At 35.9% G+C, this 21679-nt stretch overlaps 1 protein-coding gene across 6 annotated transcripts in view; it reads left to right on the top strand.

The window, feature by feature from the left end:
* PDE4D (phosphodiesterase 4D) overlaps positions 1 to 21679 on the top strand; it is a 348860-nt gene that overhangs the window by 209512 nt on the left and 117669 nt on the right. Inside the window, exon 1 of one of the 6 annotated variants that reach the window (XM_021534340.3) lies at positions 9337 to 9747. The exons of the other annotated variants lie outside the window; for them this stretch is intronic. Within the exon in view, the coding sequence (XP_021390015.1) occupies positions 9683 to 9747 (65 nt within the window). The 5' untranslated portion in view covers positions 9337 to 9682. Of the gene's footprint in view, positions 1 to 9336; positions 9748 to 21679 lie in introns of those variants that run through there. 6 annotated transcript variants of the gene reach the window in all.

Consider the following 21679-nt stretch of genomic DNA (forward strand, 5'->3'; position numbering starts at 1 on the left):
TTCAAAATTACAAGTGAAATGCTCACAGTAGTTAAAATGGGCCGACTCTGGTATTTGTATGTTTTATGCAAACACTGAAATACAGCCCATATGGTCTTAACCAACAGTGAACACGTCTGCATTAGACATGCTGCATAAATTAAGTTGTGATACAGTTTAGATTTCTTTATATTCATGGAATAGATTCACATGGAAGCAATGTTTGGATATATATAAGACAAGGAAATGAACCAAGATAGCCGTGGTTTTACTAAGCTCAAAAAGAGCCTGACCAATCTCTGTGCCCACCTGTGATTGAGTAACTGTGATGGTCAAAGAAGGAAGACCAACTTGTGTAGTCTGCCTGAGCTTCTGAAAGCTTTAAACACAGTTTCACATGGAATCATAAACTCCAAGCTGCAGATTTGGAGTAGGATTTTAAGGGTAAACTAAGGAAAAGGGTGAGATGAATGCAGCCAGAGAGTTGCAGTCAATGGCTCTATGTCCACATAGAGGCCAGTGATGCATGGCGTCCCTCAGGGCTGTCTTGAGACTGATGCTCTTCAGTATCTTTATCTGTGTCCGAGGCAGTGGGACTGAGTGCACCCTCAGTACATTTGCAGTGAGAGGTGCTGAGCAGTGCGGGTGACACTACAGAAAAATGGGGTGCCATCCAGAGTCACCAGGATAACCTTGAGAACTGAGACCATGAGAAGCTAAGGATGTTAAAAAGTCCAAGTGCTACACCACAGTCAGAGCAGTCCCAGATGTGAGTACAGGACTTATGGAGAGCAGCCCTGCCAAGAAAGACTTGGAGGTTTTCATGGCTGAAAACCTGGACATGACCCAGCAATGTACCCTTGCAGCCCAGAGAGCCAAATGTTTCCTAGGTTACATCCAAGGCAGTGTGGCCAGTAGAGAAGGGGGAGGGATTCTGCCCCTCTGCTCTGCTCTGGTGAGACTCCACCTGCAGGGCTGCATCAGCTCTGGGGTCACAGCACGTGAAGAACCTGTTGGAGCAAGTCGAGAGGAGACTACAGAGATAATGAGCAGGCTGGAGTTCCTTTTTTTGTGAAGAGAAGCTGAGAGTGTTGGGGTTATTAAACCTGGAGAGGAGAAGGCTCCAGGAAGACCATATTTCAGCCTTCTAATAGTTAAAGTGATTAAAAAAAAAAAAAAAAAAAAAAAAAAAGAAAAGAAAAAGAGGCACAGATAGTGATAGAACAGATAACTTTTTACAGGGACAGATAGTGATAGAACAAGGGTGAATGCTTTTAATATTAAAAATAGGAGAGAGTTAGATTAGATACTAGGAAGAAATTTATTCATATCATAGTGATGCACTGGTACAGGTTGCTCAGAGCAGTTTTGAATGCCTTTTTCCTGGTTTTGTTCATGGCCAGGTTTGATGGGGCTCTGAGTAGACTGGTCCAGTGGGAGATGCCCCTGGCAATAGTAGAAGGGTTGGAAGTAGGTGATATTTAAGATCCCTTCTAACCCAAGCTATTCTATGTTTCTATGATTTTTTCTTTATCTTTAAGGATAAATGTTGTAAAGTTGATGAACACCATTTAATAAAAAAATAACACCCTAAATAAAGAAAGAGGAAGATTTGGTGTCTTTTGTCTTATTACAGCCAGAGATTCTCTCTTTCTACATTTAACATAGCAGCAAATATCTAGAAGGAAGTTAGCTGGATTGAATCCAATGTTAAAAACAGAGATAGTTTTGCTAATCAAATACTGAAGGAGACCATCAAGAGAAAATAATAGACTGATTTGCTATATTAGAAGGTTACCATATGTAAAACACTAGCAAGGTATGAAGTGAAACTGTACTGGTCTCAGAATTACTCTCCTAACAGGAAGTAAGTTGAGGTCTATATACTTATGTATTCCTCTGTGTATGTCCGTATAATAGGCTAAGCTATGATATGTTTGATGACAGACAAAGCATCTCTTTCTCATAGAAGAGTAAAGAGGAAAGATGCACATTGTCCATGGTAATGCACTGGCAATACTGAAATGCTTTCATCCAATTTAGGCAATTTAAATTTCCACAAGACCATGAAGTTTCTGGCCACTGTCATCTCTAGTGGTATTTACAGCCAGTGTTGCTAAGAGTCTCTTTGGGATTTATAGTGCAACATAGTTTTCTTGTGCCTGGTACATTGTTTAATAAGGGGAAATTCAAACATATAAATATGGAATAAAGAATTCAGCTAGCTCTAACAAATTAGTCCTAAACTGAGAAGAAATTTAGAATAAATGAATATCGGAACATACTGTATCTGTCCCTCCAGATGCCTGAATATTCAGAAGAAGTAGGTCTTACGTGAGTTTTTAGTGGTGGGCATAACTGCTGTACTATATACAGGGATATTCCTTTTGGTCACTTTGCTTTTCCTCCCCTGGGAAGGAAGGAGGGGAGAGGTCAGAAGTGCAGCTTTTTTTTTTTTTTCTTTGACTACATTAAATATGGATTAGGGCAGTGGTGTCCTGGCATTGTTCATCTCTCACAAAATCCAAATACGATGTGAGGCCAAATATGAAAATATGCAAAGTTTATATTTCTATAAAAGGAAAAAAATTTAATCCTATCTACATTCAGTTCAACTGCTACAAGTAAGAGAGTCGTGAGACAAAAATCTGCAATCCCCATGTTATATAAACGTTTAGGTTTTTATCCTGGTACCACAGAATTTATTAAGTACATCTTGAATTGCCCAAAACCTAGGTTTCTAACATAAAATAGGGAGAAAGCCATAGTCCACAGAAGGGTAGCTAGACAGCTGAGAGGAGCAGTTCTGTCTGTCTTAAAATAGATGTCTGAATCATGGAAACAGACTACCTCAGCAAGTGTCTATCAGAGCTGTCTCTAGCAGGAGCCTAGCTGACCAGTTTAAATGAGCAACCAATCCTCTGGCAGCTCACGCCTGGTGAGAAAACTCCTTTCTTAGTGTGCCTTGTTTAACTCTCAGTGAATAATTCATGACAAGTAATGTACTCTCAATGTAACCTTCATTTGTTCTCATAGAAACTCTCCAGTAACTTGCAACTTTTTAAATACATGGGTTTTTTCCTTTAATTGCAGTTTTTTTGACAGTTTTGCATTAAAAATCGAACACATTTTGTACTTTTGAGTGTTCATATAAAATGTTTGTGTTTTTTTCTTTCTTTTTTCACCTCATACAAGTCATGCTTTGGAGTTTTCTGTACCTCAAAAACAAACAGAAGTGAACATGAGTAGCAAATTTTATACAATTTCAAGTGGATTTTTTGAAACTTAAGTGCCATGGAGGTATACTTCCTCTTCAAGAAAGGCTTTGTAACATAATACATAATTTAAATTTAATTTTAGTTCTGACATTTTTCTGAAGGACTTAGAAGTATGGATGATGTCATTCTACCAAACAGGAGTCTTATCCATGTCTGACTCATTCAGGCCATGATCCCATACCTGTGGATGCCAAGTTTCCAGTGAAGGACATGGAGAAATCCACTCTACTGTTTTGCAGAGAACTCTTCTGTTACACTAATGTGGTTACCTCACCACAGATTTGCTTTCAGGATGACTTTCTGAAAGTAAAAGTTTATTGTTACCAAAAAGACAAAATGTTACAGAAACATTCATTTTAGTGTATGCATAGCTGGGTTGGGCAGCTTTTCATTAATGTTTGGTTTTTGTTCTAGACAAGGAAAAATTGGAAAATAAAAAGCTGTATAAGTCTACTGTATAAGTCTAAGCTAACATGCTTAAAATTTAAGTATAAATTTTCACATTGTACATACAAGTTTTGTTTGCTTGAACTGTGGTCTGTGTGTACTCTTGAAATACATCCATTGTCTTGAAATGGTGGTATTCCTAAGAGTCTTCTAACTCTAACCTCAGTTAATCTCACACTATTCCATTCTTCTGAACAAGATGATGATGAAAGAAGGCATGTCTTACAAAATATGAGTTCTATGATAGTGAGCCTGGCACTTGAGAGTAACTTTGTCCAGGACTAGTCATAATTATGAAAGATTTGTAAAAGGAATACAATTCTCTCTTGCCTTTCCTAGCAGCTACTGCTTCATTTTCAGAAAAAAAAAAAAAATTAGTCTACTTTTTTTTAGCCTAAAAATGCTGGCATATTACTCTTGGAAACCATAGCTTAACTCCCTACTGAGTTGAGTATGAACCACCAATGTTTATTTTTAAGCAACTATTTAGTGAAGAAATTGTAATCTGAGTTTGTGTGGAGCAAATAGTCCAAAAACACAAGGTCTGATGGAATCACTGATAGATTTTTCCTTTAACCTTGTAATTAGTGCTGTATTACTGCAGTAACCCCATTTAGATTTGACAAAAGTCAATGTTTTTATAATACAACCTGTATTTTTATGTCTATGTGTTTATAGCTAGCTAGATATATCCATGGTTCAATTTCAGAGTAACTTTTATGTTTATTTTTTTTTTTAAAAAAGAGGAAAACAGCCTGACATACTAGGCAGCCTTAGCTCACCTGATGTTCAAAGTCTGCTGGTAGGGTAGTATTTAATTTTAGGCTATTTTCTGGTATACAGTGTTAATCCAACATTTATTCCACCTTAATGACAGACATAACCAGAGACCACAGCATAGCTGATGGCACTGTTTGCCTAGAATATAATGTTTCTCTGAAAAAAAGTATTCTCCTACTCCTAAAAATTATCTCTCTTAATTTTCTTTTTGAATTTCTAGCAATGAAGATTTGCAGTTTCTATTTTTATTTTTGCAATGGAATTTATGTGGACCAACAATGGTCAGTTAGTACTGAGATTGCTACCATCTAATTGAATAATTAATTAAAATAAAAGTAGACAGGAATAAAGGCAGAAGGACACATTTTCAGTCTGACATATATATATATATACATCAAGAACGTGACTTTGCTACATAAAGGAGTGAGGCATTGTGGGGCCTCTCTGTGACTTTTACCTCCTCTACTGCTCATGGTACAGCTCAGGCAGCAGCACCTGGCAGCTTCAAAGGAAACTGAGATCAAGCATCTTCAGAAAAGGCATCATATTAGAATTGGGTATTCTTACAGAAGACCCTCTTTCCCATGATGTCTATGAGGAGTTTTGTACATTTAATTGTGTGTAAGGCCTTTGTGGACCACATAGTAACTTTGTTTACACTTCAGGCTCTGAGCTAATAAACCGTATTTATAAGCTGGGTAGCTCAATCCAGGCAGCTAGATGTAAGTGGATACAGAAAGGAAACACCAGTGACATACGTCACATTTCTGCTGTGCCCATTGGTTTGCCATTTTTAATCCTTATGAAGTCTAATCTTTAGTTATCAGTATATTTTTTAGTTCTCTTACTTATGCAGTTATGTGTAACTTTTTCCTCTTTGCTAAAGAACTCCAGTTAAAAGGGAATATGCTATTACCTAGACATGAATGGCAAAGTTTAGTTGTCTGGAATTCCAGCCCTACAAAAAGTGTCTTTAAAATCACTTGCTATGTGGAAAAGTGGCATAATCTGCAGCTGGGTCAAAAATTATTTCTCAAATTCTCTGACTTAATATTTGTTTTTGAAAGATATATCTCCTGAACCTACACCTGCAGTACTAGTACTAGACCCACTCATGCAGGTAATATAAGAACATTTTATTAATCTTTTCTGTCCTTCAGCTTGTTAGGCAGTACAGGACAATAAGAGGATAATCTAGTTCTGTGGATGAACTAGAATGAACTGTGAAACTCAAGTTTCACAAAACTAATTGGTGTGTTGCTTATTTGTGAAAAAATGTTTCCAGGAGTGAAATGCATGTTCCAGCAGAATAAAAATTTGATTTCAAGTTTAAATGCGTATTCTTTATTTATTGAAAACTGTATTTCACATAAATGTGGAAACTGGAAAGTATATACGAAGAAAGGAAAGATATAAACTGTGAGCAAGACCAGATGCAACAGTAAGAAATAACATGGACAGTCCTAAGTGAATGAACTCAGCTTCAGGTTTTTAAAGATATTTTAGCTATCCTGATTGGAAAAAAAAAACAAACAAACAAGGTGAAACTAAGATTGCATATCAAAAGGCACCAGATTGTTTTCTAGCTTTCATTTGGTAATGTGTATTCCAAACTCCATACTTAAGAACCCAGTTGTTATTTATATATGAAGGCTTGAAGTTGTGAATCCATTTCTTCAGCTTGCATAGATTAACAAAAATAACCTGACTCCTACAGTATGTTTTTTCATCAGTTTGATGTCCAAGTGCTTTTCAAGCAGCATTAAGTGGGTTATCCCTATTTTACAAACTAGGAAGTAAAAACGGATTGTTTAAGCAGGTTTTCCATAACCTGAAGAAAGAGATGTTCCCAAGCATGGAACAAAACAATCAGTCCTGTATCTCTTTATCTAAGCCATTCTTCTGGCAATTTGTTTTAATATTCAATTCTTTGCACTGTAGCACTGGTATAATTCAATTAGTTACTAATTTGAAGATAAGTAATAAAATGTAAGCATGCTCAAAGTGGGGGGTTTGGTTTCTTTATCTATTTCCTTAGACCTTTTAACTATACAGCTAAAACCTCAGTTGATGTTACATGCAGATAAAAAATATTCTTGCTTTTCTTGATTCTTTTATTTTTAATGTATTTCATAGTACTGAATGTCATTAATTTTAAATATTTTTTCATTACTTTTATTATACAATCAACACTTGTCTTAAATGTAGTGGTGTCCTAAGACTTCTCTTCCAAAGCCTTTTTCCTGACACCATAAAAAAAAAAAAAGGATTCCAAAAAGGAAAAAAATATGGGTTTGTTGGGGGTTCTTTTTAAGTTATAGGATTACATGTACAAATCATCTATTTAAACAATTTTATTTATTCTCTTAATTTTCCTTAATTCCTTTTTCTCTTAATTCCTCAAATTATTAGAAATTGAGAGTTTTTATTATTTGACCCCATGCCAAATGCAAAAATAAATTCTACACCATCTTCTATTAGCACAGTGGACTAGTATTCTCTATCTTTACATGAAACTTAGACAAATCTGCCTTCTGTGTTAATGGTAGCAAAACAGATTTTATGTATGAATTAGAACCTATTGTAGGTGCCAAAGTTGTTCTAATGGGTTCTCTAAAAACCTCTCTAGAAAAAGATTGCCCTTTCTCATGATGCATATTAAGAAGCTCCTTTGTTTTAGCTTCCACAAAGTCAGATGGTTAATTTCAGGTAAGACTAACATTCCCTAGAGGTCTGTGAGCTCTCCTTCCTGCTGGTAGATTCCCTTTTTGTGTGGGAAGCCTATGAGTCTGAGGTTGCTCCCTGAAGACAGTATCTGTTTGGCCACTTGAAGTATGGTTGCTTAGTATATATTTCACAATAGTTGAAGTTAGTAGGCACTTGAGGAACAGGAGGTTATTTCTAAAGAGCTGAGGATGGAGACTAACAAAGAAAGCAGGTTTGCAGTGGGTGTTAGTTCATGAGATGGAGAGCTGTGACCCCATGAGGACTTTTTTTCTGAATTGCCATTGAAAAACAGTGACTCAAATTGAGTACCTGCAACTAGAATGTATTTATATTGTATAGTAGTGCTTAGTATCTATATATGTTAATAATTCTAGTTATACTTCTAGCAACTACAAGTAAGAGGCAGTATCTTGTTTGATATTCTACTGAAAACAGACCATTCTGAGATATTTACTTTGTGACAAAACAGAAATAGTCTTTGAATATTCCATTTCAGTATAGTATTGAAAAAAACTTAGTCAAAAGCTCTGTTTTGCTTAATTTTGTTTTCCTGTGTAAAATTGGAATAATGTTTATATTTATAAATTACAAATAATCAACAAAACTAAAAAAAATAAAACAACTTTAAAACGATAAGTTATTCTGTAAAGTCAAGGATCTCTATTTTATCTGTTTTTTTTTTTTTTTTTTTTTTTACTGGCCTATTCTATCTGTTAAAGGAATAAAAAAGTTTCACAACATGGTGTCTGAATTATGTGCACTTCCACAGACCTGTGACCTGCACAGTGACAGACCCAACTGTTACTAAAGGTCCTATGACTGTATGACCCCTTGAGCTAAATTTACCACAGATACCTTTTCCATTCATTGAAGCTAACTTTTTTGATTCCATGGAACCCCTACAAAAGGTCCTTTGCAAGTCACTAAGTGATAGTTGAGAGATAAGTGCCAGAAAACATGGAAAACATGAAGAACAGAATGCAGAGCAAGAAACATTATTAACATTCCTTCTGCTGTTGTGGAACAATTTGTATGCAGATTGCTGTCTAAAGCCTCCAGGCCAGTTAGGATCTTTTCTGGTGATATACAGTGTAGTGGGGAGCACATTTTATTGTATTGTCATAATAGAAAGTGCAAAGGTTGTAGAGAGCCTTGCACACATTCCAATTTGATTAATTTTTTGATCTTTTGATGCATAATCTATTTATCATATTTTCCTTCTATTTGCCAAGTCTATATAAATTATATAAAAGCAATCTTCAGTGCTTGTTTTCATTATTTCATTATTTCATTATTTCACTCCCATCCAAAATAATGTACTGCCACACTTGTAGAGACTGCAAAGGAATGGCTATTAAGCATGTAAACACTTGTTCAGCAATAAATTTGTTTTTTCAGTTTAAAATCAATGCTAACAGTCTTCAGAGCATTTTCAAAAATGTATAAATCAAACAATATAACCCCTATCTTATTTGCTGAATTTTCCCCTCTTTTAATGCTTAAATTGACAAATCTATCCACATAGGAATTAACTCTCAAAGCTTTTATGAAAGTTTCTTTACTAGAAATTATAAATGCAATATCTTTTGTAATGCATAAGCTATTAATGTAATTATTTTAACAGGACAAATATCTGAAGTACAGCAGAAAGAATGTCATATTGTAGTTCTTCAACTAAGGTATTTTGTCCTTCAGTGATTAATAACAATCACTATCTGTATGTATGTTTGACTTTAACAATCAACAAGGAATTTAATTTTTACTTAAATTCCCCACAGTGTTCTGAATGTCTTTCAGACAGGGAATACTTTCTGGTTTGTGAAGTTAGATAATAGAACTTTTTCACAGTATCTAAGCAAGCATTAGGAGAAAGAGAAAGGGAAGAATTACATTTCTGGGTAAGGATTTTAGTTGATTTGGAATGAAAAAAGTCTTTGTTCCTTTCTTTATTCCACAGAGACTAATTTATCTAGCATGTCTGTAAGTGGAATTTCTTTACAAACTCAGAAATGTTACTGTAACTTACATTCATCCTTTCCTTTCATTTATTATCCAGAAGTATTGTTCTTTCTTTCCCTTTTATTTTTTTATGTTATTGACCTTTAAACCTGTTGTTATCAAACTGAAAGAAAGAGATAGGGACTCTTTTCCGCTGCCTTCATTCTCATGTGACCTGAAGGGAGAATAGGTTCAAAATAGACTAGTTCCTCCCAGGGCAATACAAGACAGAGGAGAAAAGCACTGTCATTTCCGAACAGCACAGTGCTAGAGTAAACTCAGCTTGAAAAAGGAAGGAGTTGCAGCATGTTAGAATTCTTCCTCCACAGCCTGGATTTTTACACAAGACAGATTTAGAGGGCGTTAAAAAGCAGAGGATTTTAAAAAATACTTTGAAATGGAGTACTTTGAGAATGATCTTTTTAAGGACAACTGACGTCTGACTGCTAGTAATACTGAAGGAATTTTTCAAAATGAGCATTGTTATGAAGCCAAGATCCCGATCTACCAGCTCCTTAAGGACTGCCGACGCAATGTGGTAATGTGGTTCGCTTGTTTCTTTCAGGCTCTCCTTCCTATTATGACACAGAGATATGTTTCAAGAAAGTCACAGGTTTTTTAATTTTGATTTGATAGATATTGCATAGTTATTGAAGATGTTCAGCTGCTGAGTTGCACAATTATTAGTAAGAAACAAAATTATGTAGCTTTTTGTTGTAAAATACAGTGTAAATAATTTTTTAAAAAAGAACTCTTTTTATACTTTTTGTGACATGTTACACAGATTTTACCCATTCAGCAGCCAGGTTCAATCCTTACAGTTAGAGAGGTCATATAAAAATCTTCAGTACACTTATTTCAGTAAGAGAAATCATAACACAAATCTTGCATATCTGGAGGCTGGAGAGTAAAATGAAGTTATAGGTTGTGTGAGCTATTTTGGGATGCTTACATGTAGTTTTGCTGCATAAATAGACTTACTGGTAGCGATGTGTCCTGAGAAGGAGCAGACTTTGTAGCAATGTGTGTAAGACTGTGCTGTATTATGCTTCATGTGTTTCCCCTGGTCTCTGAGGCTTAGAGGGGTAGAAGTAGTCTGTGATATTGATCTGTCTGTATAATTTTCTTGCATATTTTTCAGTTATTAATCATCAAAGTTTTGTCTTTTGAATAATTATTTTTCTTTATGCTTTTTAAGCATCACTTCATGCTTTTTAAAACTTGGTAGGCACTGACAGGACAGCTTTCTATAAAGTATGAGAAATAAATTCCATTTACTCTCTTAATGTGTCCCACATTTTGTGCTTTTCTCTGTGTCTTAGTAAAACCACCATGATTTTAATAAACTCATAGTAGACTAATTGTTCAGAGCTATATTTTACAGGTATAAAAGAAGTATTTTAAAATATAGCTTTTTTTAATATATAAATGGCTGATGTGTTACTGAGGGATAGACTAGTGACTAAATACAGTTCTTTGTGAGCATATACATCCAGTTAATTGAATATTAGCCTTATAAAACCTTTATGTTTCAAATAATTTTGGCTCTGAGCTAAAGCCATGTCAGTATTACTGTTAAAGCAGTTAGAAATTTCTTCCAGTTATCTTTTACTGAAACCATTTTGTAGTAAAAGGAAATTAAACAAATATACTACTGAATCTAAAGAGTAGTCCTAGTTGTTCTCAGAAAGTGCTAAGGCAGAGTTCTGCTGAAATAAATGCAGTAAGTAGCGTCTCTGTATCTTTATTAAAGTTGGTAAACTAAATATTGCTAATTTGCTACATTCTGCAGGGTGTCTCCAAGGAAGTGAGTTAAAACATACATACCTTAGCTGTTACGTACAACTGTGCAAATAAATCAGGACCTCTGATTAAGTTTGCCTTTTTTTTTTTCTTTTTTTTTGGTTGTTGACTGCCTCCATTAATTCTTGCAGGGAAAAAAAATAGTTTAGAAGGAAAAAAAAAAATCCTTGTAACTAATAGTTGCAGACTAATTTGAGCACCAAGTATTCTGTCTAAAATACCTTCCAGCCTCCCTTTTGTTGCTGTAGCCTTTAGTCATAGTGCTAATCTGATATCTGAGAATACCTGTTCTGCTGGTTGTAAGCTGGGAGTCCTCTGCTACCCTGCTGTTTGGGAACACGACCTGAGCTCAGAGGTGGCTCTCAGGGAGACACTTGAAGGCTACTGGAGAGGGTACATGCTGTTCTGTGGCAGAGTGGAGCAAAGCCAGGCAGGCCCTGTCCAAGCAGAAAACAGAGTTCAGAGATAAGAGAGCAGGGGAGGGAGCTGCTGGCTGCCCTCGCTGAGCTCAGCTGCCTCCGGGGAGGTGGCAGCTCCGGCCAGCCCACCCTGCCCACGCTGCCCAGCCAGCCACCTTCAAGCTGGGCCTGAGCAGGACCACTTTCCAAACCATCTGATTTACTTTGTTTTGTGTGCTTTTGTTGCCTGAGTCTGTGGGTTTGTACCTGTGGGTCAGCACCTTCCTGCAGCTCTCTAGGAGAGAGTAACAACACTATAGTTTTGCCACCATATTAGTGCTTAGGGAAAAGTTAAATCAAGGTTAAATCAGAAGCACTGGTAGGTGTTTAAGCCAGAAGACAGGAAGAGCATAATTATCCTTTTTGAATCTGTTGATATAGTGATCCCAACTCTATGTAAGATGAGCAGGAGTGCCTGGGAGGAAGGAGAAGATGGGTCTCAAGAGCATAGGGACTTGAGTTACAGGACTGTTTTAAAGTATGGATACCCCTCTTGCAAGGGTTTGAAAAAAAAAAATGATTCCAGGATTTCCTCTACCATTTCTCATGTGAATAAAGTTCCTGTGAAGATCAGAAATCAGGCTCCCAACACACAGAGGCAAGTGAAAGGACTGAAGAGATGTAAAGATAAGACAGAGAAACCTGTGCTCTTGGTTCCCTGAAATCAGACTCCCTTTTTGTCCAAAAGATACAGCAAGTTCAGTGTAAAAGCATATGTGTGTTAAAAGCATGATATTCTTTTCAGTACCAATATTAGAAAGCAATCAAAGGATATCTCCACTGGTGGTACTATGATGGGTACCCCAGCTGCCTTGAGCAGATGCAGGCAGGCCCAGGCTGTGCTGATGCCTCTGCTTTAAAGCTGAATGGGTTGGGGATGACTGCTGTTTACAGCGATGGTAAGGTCTATAGGCAAATCTTCTCTTGCCCTTGTGGCTTAGGAAATTTATCCTGATGTTATGGTGACTGAAGTAAAAGCAGATGGTTGTTATTTATACAGAACAAGAAAGTGACTTATATAAGGGTTATTCCCTGTTATGTTATTGCTGCTCAATTCTACCACACATTCCCACTCATTCCTCCATTCAGGGTGTGATTGTGAAGTATGGTGTTATATCATAAATCTTCAGGAGAATAATCTAGAAGGGATAAATGTTTGTGCAGACTTTTCAACTAAGACAATTGATGCGTCTTTTTATTCCAGAGAAGAAATAACAAGGAAGTAAAGAAATCACACAAATTAAACTTTGGCTGAGACAGCCAAATGATAATATGATTACATTTTCTTGACTATTTGCCATTGAACAATAAAGCAGTAGTGTTCCACTGAAAATGTCATATTTCTGTTGTTTTTTTTCTTTTGTAACGAAAGAAAAGTTTGAGCACATAAAAACATCTATTTGGAAGAATTGAACCAGAATTTTGGAAGTTTGAATGAGAAGTTGAGAATGCTTGCTTGATGGCAAGTCAAGCAAGCAGCCTCAGTTTTTGGACAGAACCTACTGCCTGGAAATAGTGCAGTTGATCAGACTTTAGAACTGCCTTTGTTTTTCATGATACTTATAACTAGCCAAAAGAGCCTCTGAGGTATTGTCAGCTTTTTTCCACATTTTTTTCTGTGTTATGTGACTAGAGATAGTTACATGTTTACTTGGGGAGTTGGCATTACTGGGTTTTATTTTGTTTTTGTAATGTTGGCCAGTTCATGTGTTTCTGGGTTTTAGAACTTAGGGTAGATTGACCTGCAAAGAGCACAGTCTGTCTAGTGACCCAGAGGGCAGAGGTCTCAACAATACAGTCTGTGGTATTATGTAAAACAATGCATCTATTCTTACATAGCTCTAGAAGTGAGTGATGGTGCTTGTCTGCAATATGATGGAAATTACTGAAAGATGTTGTCAAATATGGATTTCTCAGTCTATGACATTTTTATAAATAAGTGGGACAAAGCTTACATCTTGTATGGACTTTCTCAGACCTTTAATATGTAGGTCACAAGCGGGATGGTAATAAAATTTTATTGAATAGAGACAGCAAAATTCTTGTGACTTGACATCAGTGACTATCATTGTTTCTGGGGCAGAAGAGCTAGAACAAGCAAACAAGCTGACATTCAGCTATGCTGACCTCAGGTAGGTACACCGCTTTCCTGACTTAAAGGTACCGTGAAGAACTCTGGAATAAGCGTGACACAGTTTTTTGATAGCCCTGTCTGACAGGAGGAAGCTGTGGCCACATCACACTGCTTTGGAACTGGCCATCTCAAAATAATTCAGTTCATTGGTTAATCCCTTGGTGCTAGCAAGCCTATTGCCATGACAAAGATGATGAATATAGTCAATAAATGACACTGACTGAGTCGTATACTTCTAGGTTATTATTAGCAGACCTGTATTTAAAATTAGTTGCTGATTTCCAGGATGGGAATCCCACTGCTGGTGACATCAACACTAAAACCAGGGTACTCCTTGAAGGAATTTTGCCTACAGGACAGAGAATGTTAACACAGATAAATATAACTGGGAACAATATTAACAGCATTCATATCACTTGGCTGCTAAAAGTCTAAGGCTTTTTACTTCTGTGTTGGGTGAATTTATTTTCCTCTAGAGTGTTATGATTATCTGTGGGTGATAATATTTGTCCCTTGTTGCCATATCTTATAAAACTGCTCTTAAACAAAAGAGGTTTGGGACCTCACATAATATCCAATTGCTTTTAGTAGCTGAGTGTATTGAACAAAGTGCTCTGGGAAAGTTCAATGCAAGCTACACACCATTCAAACTCATAGGTAGGGATTGAAGTACAAGTATCATATGTAAAATTATTGGACTTGTGAAAGTTGACAAAAGCTTGCAAGCTGTAGATATAGTCTTTCCTACATGAAGTCTGGCTTTGGTGTACTTCATTGGTGACTTCATTAAGATAAATAGGTTTTTGTAATCAGTATGGACCTCAAATCTAGACAGCCATAGAAATTCAAGGTGGTATATATGCTTTTATTTATTGTTCAGTGCTAGTGAGTAAGTCTGCAAAGTCAGCATAACACTGTATTCCAGAGTGCTATATGTTGAAAAGTGTTATTTTTACAAAATGAGAGAGGAAAATTGCACTTTTGTTAACAAAGTTGTAGTAGATTTTGAAATTACCATGTAATCTATTTTCTAACAGAATAAGACATGTCCTAATGGGCCTGGTCAATAGTCTTCCTAACCTAGTATTCTGTCATCACCTGTAGCAACAGGAATACTTGAGTACCTGTGCAGTTTCTGCAGTCCATCGTGTTGCCCAGCATTTACTGGTGTTGTATTAGGGACATTACAGGGTTCACCCTGGCCTTCTCTTTTTCAGATCATCTATGTACCTGTTTGCCTACAGATTTACCTAATCTCTTTTCTGAATTTGCCAATAAACTGACTTCCCCTATAGCCTTCTGACAACCTTTGGCCTATGCAGGAAAACCGCTTTCTTAAGTGTGCTTTAAAATGAGTTCTGTCATTGCAGCATTTCCTGAAAGAGTCTGCATTCACTTATCCAACAGCTTCATGATTCTGTGCTGTTCAGTTATAACCTCCTGAATCTTTTCTTGTAGAAATGGAAAAGTTGTATCCTTATATTTTCCTAAACAGGCTGGTGTCCCATCCCTTGATCATTTTAGTTCCCATTCATTGTATTTCCTCAAAGACCACTGTGTCCTTGAAATACAAAGACCAAGGCAGGCATTATCCAAGAAGTGAACACACCAAAGTTCTCACACAGTAGTATATTTACACCTATTTTTTTTCTCAGCACCTTTGTTGATGTCCAGTATGCTGTTAGCTATTTTTTGACTACCATTTCAGTTTGAGTTATATTTTAAAATAATTTTACTGGGTTTTTTAGCTATTTTTTTTGGCATGTTCCCATGTCTTTATTTTTGTGGAGTATAAGAATTAGAGTTGCCATCACAAAATCCAGTTGCTTTAACATTAATGTGATAAGAACTCCTTATTGAAATAACAAGTGTGGGGTTTTTTTAAATAAACAAACATTGCAAATCATGCCAAAGAGAACAAATTGCAAAGTGTGACTCCAGCAAAGAAAGGCAAATCTTCCTACAAGATACTTTCTTTCATCCAGATTTATTTATGTAAAATTCTTTCACCAGCACACACAACTACACAATTTATTTCTCTGCCACTCACTTGAATGTATTAACAACTCACTTTCAGTTTTCCTGAAAATATAATCTTGTCTTTACAGCACAGTTATCACACCTTCTCCTTGAGCACATCTGGTATGTTCTCAGCTTGTGGACAAAGCTCTTTTCAAATCTAACAGCCATGAGGCCCAGTGAAGGTGTGGCACTCCAGTGTCTGTCTCTAGTGTGAAATAAGGGAGAAGACAGCAAGTTCCATGGGGAACTTGACAGCTCAGCTGAATGACCAAAAGCCCATTCACAGCTGGTTCAAGTGAGGATAGAATCAATTCTGAGTTACCATAAAGGAAGTCCTTGCCTTCCATTGCACCATGTCTGAACCAGTTTTTTGCATCTAATTCTACAACGAGGGGTTATATTTCTCCCTGCCTTGTATTCAGAGACTCAAAATTATAGCGTAAAGCATAACAGGTAGGATTCAGCTTATCTAGACAGATTCTATCATACCTGGTCTAGTAACCTCTTGCTGGAGAGAAAGACTTGCTCTCAGAGTATGACGTGTCTGTGACATAGTTTAGATGTCTGCCTCAGAAAGAGGCACTCTTGATGTCAATGATTTAATCAGCCTAAGCACCACTCATGAAATCTAATTTGTATGTGACCCTTGCAGTATGCATATATAGCCAGATTAATTATTTCTGATGCAACTAACTTCAGCTTATGCTGAATACATGTTTTAATATTAGTAATAGTAATATTATAATTAATAATAGTAGTTTTACTATTATCTTATAAGGGGAAGATTCACATGAGATAAGGGATGTCCAGTATGGAATAGAAAGTATTAGAACACAACAGCAATAATAAACCAACTACTTAGGCTAAATATAGTATTAAAAGAACCTTGCAGTCAAAGTGAGGTCAATTCACAACCATGAAATCACTAAGCAGTGATGTCATTCCAATGAAAGCACAAATTACTTAATCTCATTATTGTGATTACCAACAAGTTTCAGCTTTCTAATTCAGACTAATATGCACTAGAGTATGTTTCTTAGTTCACATTACACAACCAGAAGTAGATTTCTGCACTCCTTCATTTGGTACCATTGCTGATACCAAAGGAAGATGGGAGCATTAATGACTTAGATAGGTGCATAGTATACTATTATATGACATTTTAAATATTTTTCTTAAATCAAAAATCATGAAAGCTTTTCAGATCTATAATGTATGAAATGACAGAATAATTTCAGAAGCTAAATGGCAGAAACAGATTTGTTCATCTGATCTCATTTTCAAGGATTTGAGAGGCACAAAGAACTCATGACTTAGTTTTGTTGCTTCTCTATTTTATTTGTAAGTTTTATAACAGCAGTTTTTGGTGCCTTTATAAATACACTCAAATACTAATACACTCAAAATTTCACACACCAATTCAAAAATATTCCCCCCATTTGTCAAAATGTTAAGCATTAAAAAAAAAGACGGTTGCTTCAGAAACATTAAAAACTTTCTTTTTCTTTGCCAGATCTTTCAAAATAAATCCAGCACAGATCAATTTTAAAAAAATCTTGTAGCTTCATTGTGCTTTGTTTCAATTTAGTAATTTGAAATCATTATTCAAATAAACTATTTGAATAAAGTAGTTATTGAAGTTCTTTTAGTAATTGTAAAGTTCTTTTAGTAATTGTAAACTTTTTGTGATTTTTTTTTTTTTTTCCAAGTATCAGTTCTGGGGTAGTTATATCAGTTAGTTACCTAAATTTTGAAGACCTTCCCATATGCAGTTATATAATAACCTACTGAAACAATCTCTCTACAATGTGTACCCAAAACAAGTTTCAATAAAAAGACACAAATGCTGCATTCCTACAGTACATGGCAGAGTTGCATGTTGGTGCTTGCTGTGCTGCCCTGTTGGCTGGTGGGACGGTGCTGTGACAAGGCCAGTTCACCCTCTGACACCGTGACAGGCTGCTTGTGGACAGTGACTAATTCCACGTGGTGTAGTACTACATCTCATAGCTGCTGTCAGCCTCCACGCCCACACACATCAGGGCAGATTGCAGTGAGTTCTTTTATGAAATTCTTTACAAGAGGTATATAATGAGAAGTAAACAGCCAGACACTATGAAATCTCCTTCGTTGCTGCTGCCCTGAAGTGTCCCCTACACAAGATCAGTTATATAAGATCATCTTCTTCTCAGAGCTTTATATTCATAATCATCTTTATAGTCTCAGACGTTTCCACATTTAGTAGTTTTAAGCTTGTGAGCCAAGCTTTCATTTGATATGTGGTCTTTCCTTGACTTAACCAACATTTATTTTTCTCTTGTCCTAGCCCTCTATATATACCTTATTATTTGGTTCTGACTCTGTAACTAGTTTCCCTTTACTTCTTCCCATTTTCATGTTTTCTGTCAGAGTTTCCTTTCCAACTGTTAGAAATAGCTTTTGCCATTTGAATACCATTAAAATTTGCCTTTGCAAGACTGCCATAAAACTGTTCTTTCATATAATTAACTTCGCTTAATGAAAAACAATACTTCAATTTTAGCCTTCAAAACTTCTAGATATATAATAGGTATTTTTATGTCTAGAACTGAGGAATTGTGTTACTGCAGCTTCCATCCTTCCTGGTTCAACATCTCCTATATTGTTTGACACCCTTATTGCTGTATCATCAATACAGATATGTTTAAATCAGTTCCATCCTTTTACTATATTTGCACCTTAGATGTGTGATGCCTGTAGAGTTGGTCAAAAGTCCTTTTGTTGAAATGTGCATATCTACTTGAAATATATCATCTATATTGTACGGTATAACCTACACTTTCCTTGCTTGTATCTGTGTATTTTCCCAGTCTGTCCAGTGAATAAAAAATTTTATTTACCTCTCAGAAGTAGTATAATTTCACATTTATTGTAAGAAGCCACAGTGTGATAAAGCCTGCACTCCTTATGTTCTATGACACCAAGTGAAGTGCATCACATTTCCAGAAGCGAACCTCTTGGTCTTACTAGTATTTAATCTTGCTGATTTCATTGCATGCCATCCTGAGGTGTCTGAATTAAACTGTATACATAAATACCTTTTCTCTTTTCCTGATTCTAACTTTTGTTCTAGTCAAATATTTTTCTTTCATAAAACTCTTTCTTTCATCAATCTTCTATTGTGTTCTCCCCTAGTATAGATTGAGTAATTTTTATGCACTCAAATCTAATAGTCACACAACATTCTCAGCTATCACATTTAAAAATTAAAGGTTTAATTATTATAGAAAATACTGTAAATTTCATAAATTTAAAGGTGAGGGAAATTTTGTTTCTTTTAAAATCTAACAATTTTAAGACAATCCTTTAACCTATGTTTGCATAGTCAACAAGGGAAATTTAAGTCCAGGAGGCTGTTCAGAAAATCAGAAATTACACCCTAATACAGACAGGTGCTCCCACATTTACTCTGAGCTCTTTGCCCAGGGCCTTCTATAGAGCCTGATGTTCAAGTTTAAACATCTGTGCAAATTTGTGCTGTTAATTTTTCCTGTGTGTTCTAAAAAACCTCTTTTTTCAAGTTTTGCCTTTAAAAAAAAGGCAAAAAAAGATATTTTTTTGGGTGTATTTACTTCTTCTTGATTAGTATGTATATTTAATTTGCATGTTTTGCATAAAGATGGTGTGATAATATCTGCTGGTGTTGAAGTGTACACAGGAAAAAGGAAATACAGAGGAAGGACATTTGATAGACTGAAATGCCATTTCGCAGATACTGGATAGTTTTTTTCTGATTCCTGTGTGCAGTTTTTAATTATTTTTCTTCTGTTAAATCTGAAACTGAAAAAAAAAAAAATTGGCAGGTATAGCCCCATTTTGTGGAGAGAAATATGATTAAGTAAAGATGAAAATTTAAAAGTTATCTTGCAGTAAGAGTGCGAGACTTCTATTTAAGCTTCCTCTGAGAGACCCAGTAAGGGTAAAATGGAACATATTTGCCTATGACAAATGAAAATGTCAGGTCACAAAAGAACAGCAGTGAAATCAGTACCTCAGCTTGTAGATGTTCTGGTTATACTCATCAGCAGATATTTCTTAGTGGCAGAGGCCATATTAGTCCCTTGTTGCACTCCTTGCATACTTATTTTGGCTACCAAACACACTGAGTTTCCCTATGTTCAGTAGTGGAAACGGGGCCCACCATACGTTCTTACTGGCTGTAAGCCCTATAAGTCCTGAAGGGATCCTTTGCTGATGCTGGAGACTGAAGACCCCTTTTGCACCCATTTTCACTGTAGCACAAGTTTTCTTTAAATAATTTTCAGTGATGTGAAAGCAATTAAAAATGTACAAATACCATTCCATTTGAGCATGCTTCTGTAGAGCATGGCTTGAAACTAATTTGCAGTAGGCAGTTAGGTTGAAAGGAACCTTTACAAAGATATTGTTAAGGCTTCCAAATGAGTTGCATGTTTTGTTTATATAATCCTCAATTTTACATTACTTTAGTCTTAACATAGTACTGAATTGCAAAACTGAAATATGTAAACTAAAATAATTTTATTTCCTACTATTATTTTGTCTCTTGCCAGTAATTCAACCACCTGAACATGATACAAGTTGCAGTTTCAAATATACTCAGATCAGTCCTGGCCTCTTGTTTGCTTGGGAACAACATTTAAATGGAAAACAAAATCTACACTATAAGTAAATACTTATTTACAACAGCAGACAATTGGGTTTTGATAGCCTTTTATTCCTGGCTCTTATTCTTTCTCTTGTTCCATTATTTTCTAAATTTCTTTAGGTTTATTTACCCTTTTATGCTCACTGTTTCACAATTTAATTTTTCAGAGATTCTGAAACAGTCAAACCAGTCCTGATTGTGTTCTTTCAACAGAGCAGGGCTGAAAGGAGAATTGGGTGTGTGTTAGGAACTACTGTGATTCGCTTCTGTCTAGATAGAATAAGATGATGTTTCCCTGACTTCTTTTCTGCCTTTATTCTGCAGTATAAACCTCTGCATGAATAAGATAATGAGATAGTAGATGTGTGCCTTTCCTGTGATAAGCAAAGAAAAACATTCTGGTCAAGTCACTCTTTGGTTTGTGTCTTGGATAGGGAACATTTTGGCTCTGTCTTTATATTCTTACATAACTCTCAGTTCTTTTCTGATGTTTTAAAATACAGAATTTTAAAATTGGAAATGTAATGTTTCCCTAGTGTGCAGCTTATGATACACCAAAACCTGCACTGTAAGCATACCAATACCTCCAAAGTTTCAGTATTACTGCTCAGTGCCCATTTCTACAACTACTCTATTAGATCTAGAAGACAGTGTCCAAAGAGGTGAGTAGATTGTTTAGTATATTTAAATCCTGATTTGATAGTTTTGTCGGCCTTAAGTTGCTGACAGTTCAAAATATATTTTCCAGAACAGAAAGAAATCTGTGATTTGGAACTCAAAGACAGTAAAACTGTGTACCAGGCTGTTACCACTGTTACCTATTATTGCAGGAAATCCTGGTGATGATAATCTTTCATTTTTACCCACACATAGAGGAAATCTGTCAAGAATCAAGGAGTAATTGACACAGCGTATGTGTGTATGTGTGGAGGTGGGGGGAAATTAGAAAATACAAGGGGAAATATACACAGCATAAGGGGTCATTCAAAAGTTAGAATATTTTTGAAAGGGTGAGAAGAGAATATAAGAATCAAAGCTAATGGGACTCCTTGGTCTAAATTTGCTGATCATCAGTAGTAGGCACTACCATTACATAATTAATTACTTTTCAAAAGTTCAACTATTTTGTGTCAGTTCTCAAGCAAACTGTTCAGATGCCCTTCATTTAATGAGCTGGAAAATGATGCTGGCTGGTTCAGTGATATTGAAGCCGTGTCCTTTGCAGCCTAGTCTGCAAAAGCTTGTTTTTGATTTATCCTCTAGGGAACACTGGCCAAGCTAATCTCTGTTTTGGTTTTTGTTTTAATGTCCCTTTTGACATTAGTAAGACATGATAGTCCCCCCTCAGTGCTATCTGCTCTGAGCTCCATGCTGTTAAGGAAAGATC

Source organism: Lonchura striata, chromosome Z (assembly GCF_046129695.1).
Source record: "Lonchura striata isolate bLonStr1 chromosome Z, bLonStr1.mat, whole genome shotgun sequence".
Classification (NCBI taxonomy): domain Eukaryota; kingdom Metazoa; phylum Chordata; class Aves; order Passeriformes; family Estrildidae; genus Lonchura; species Lonchura striata.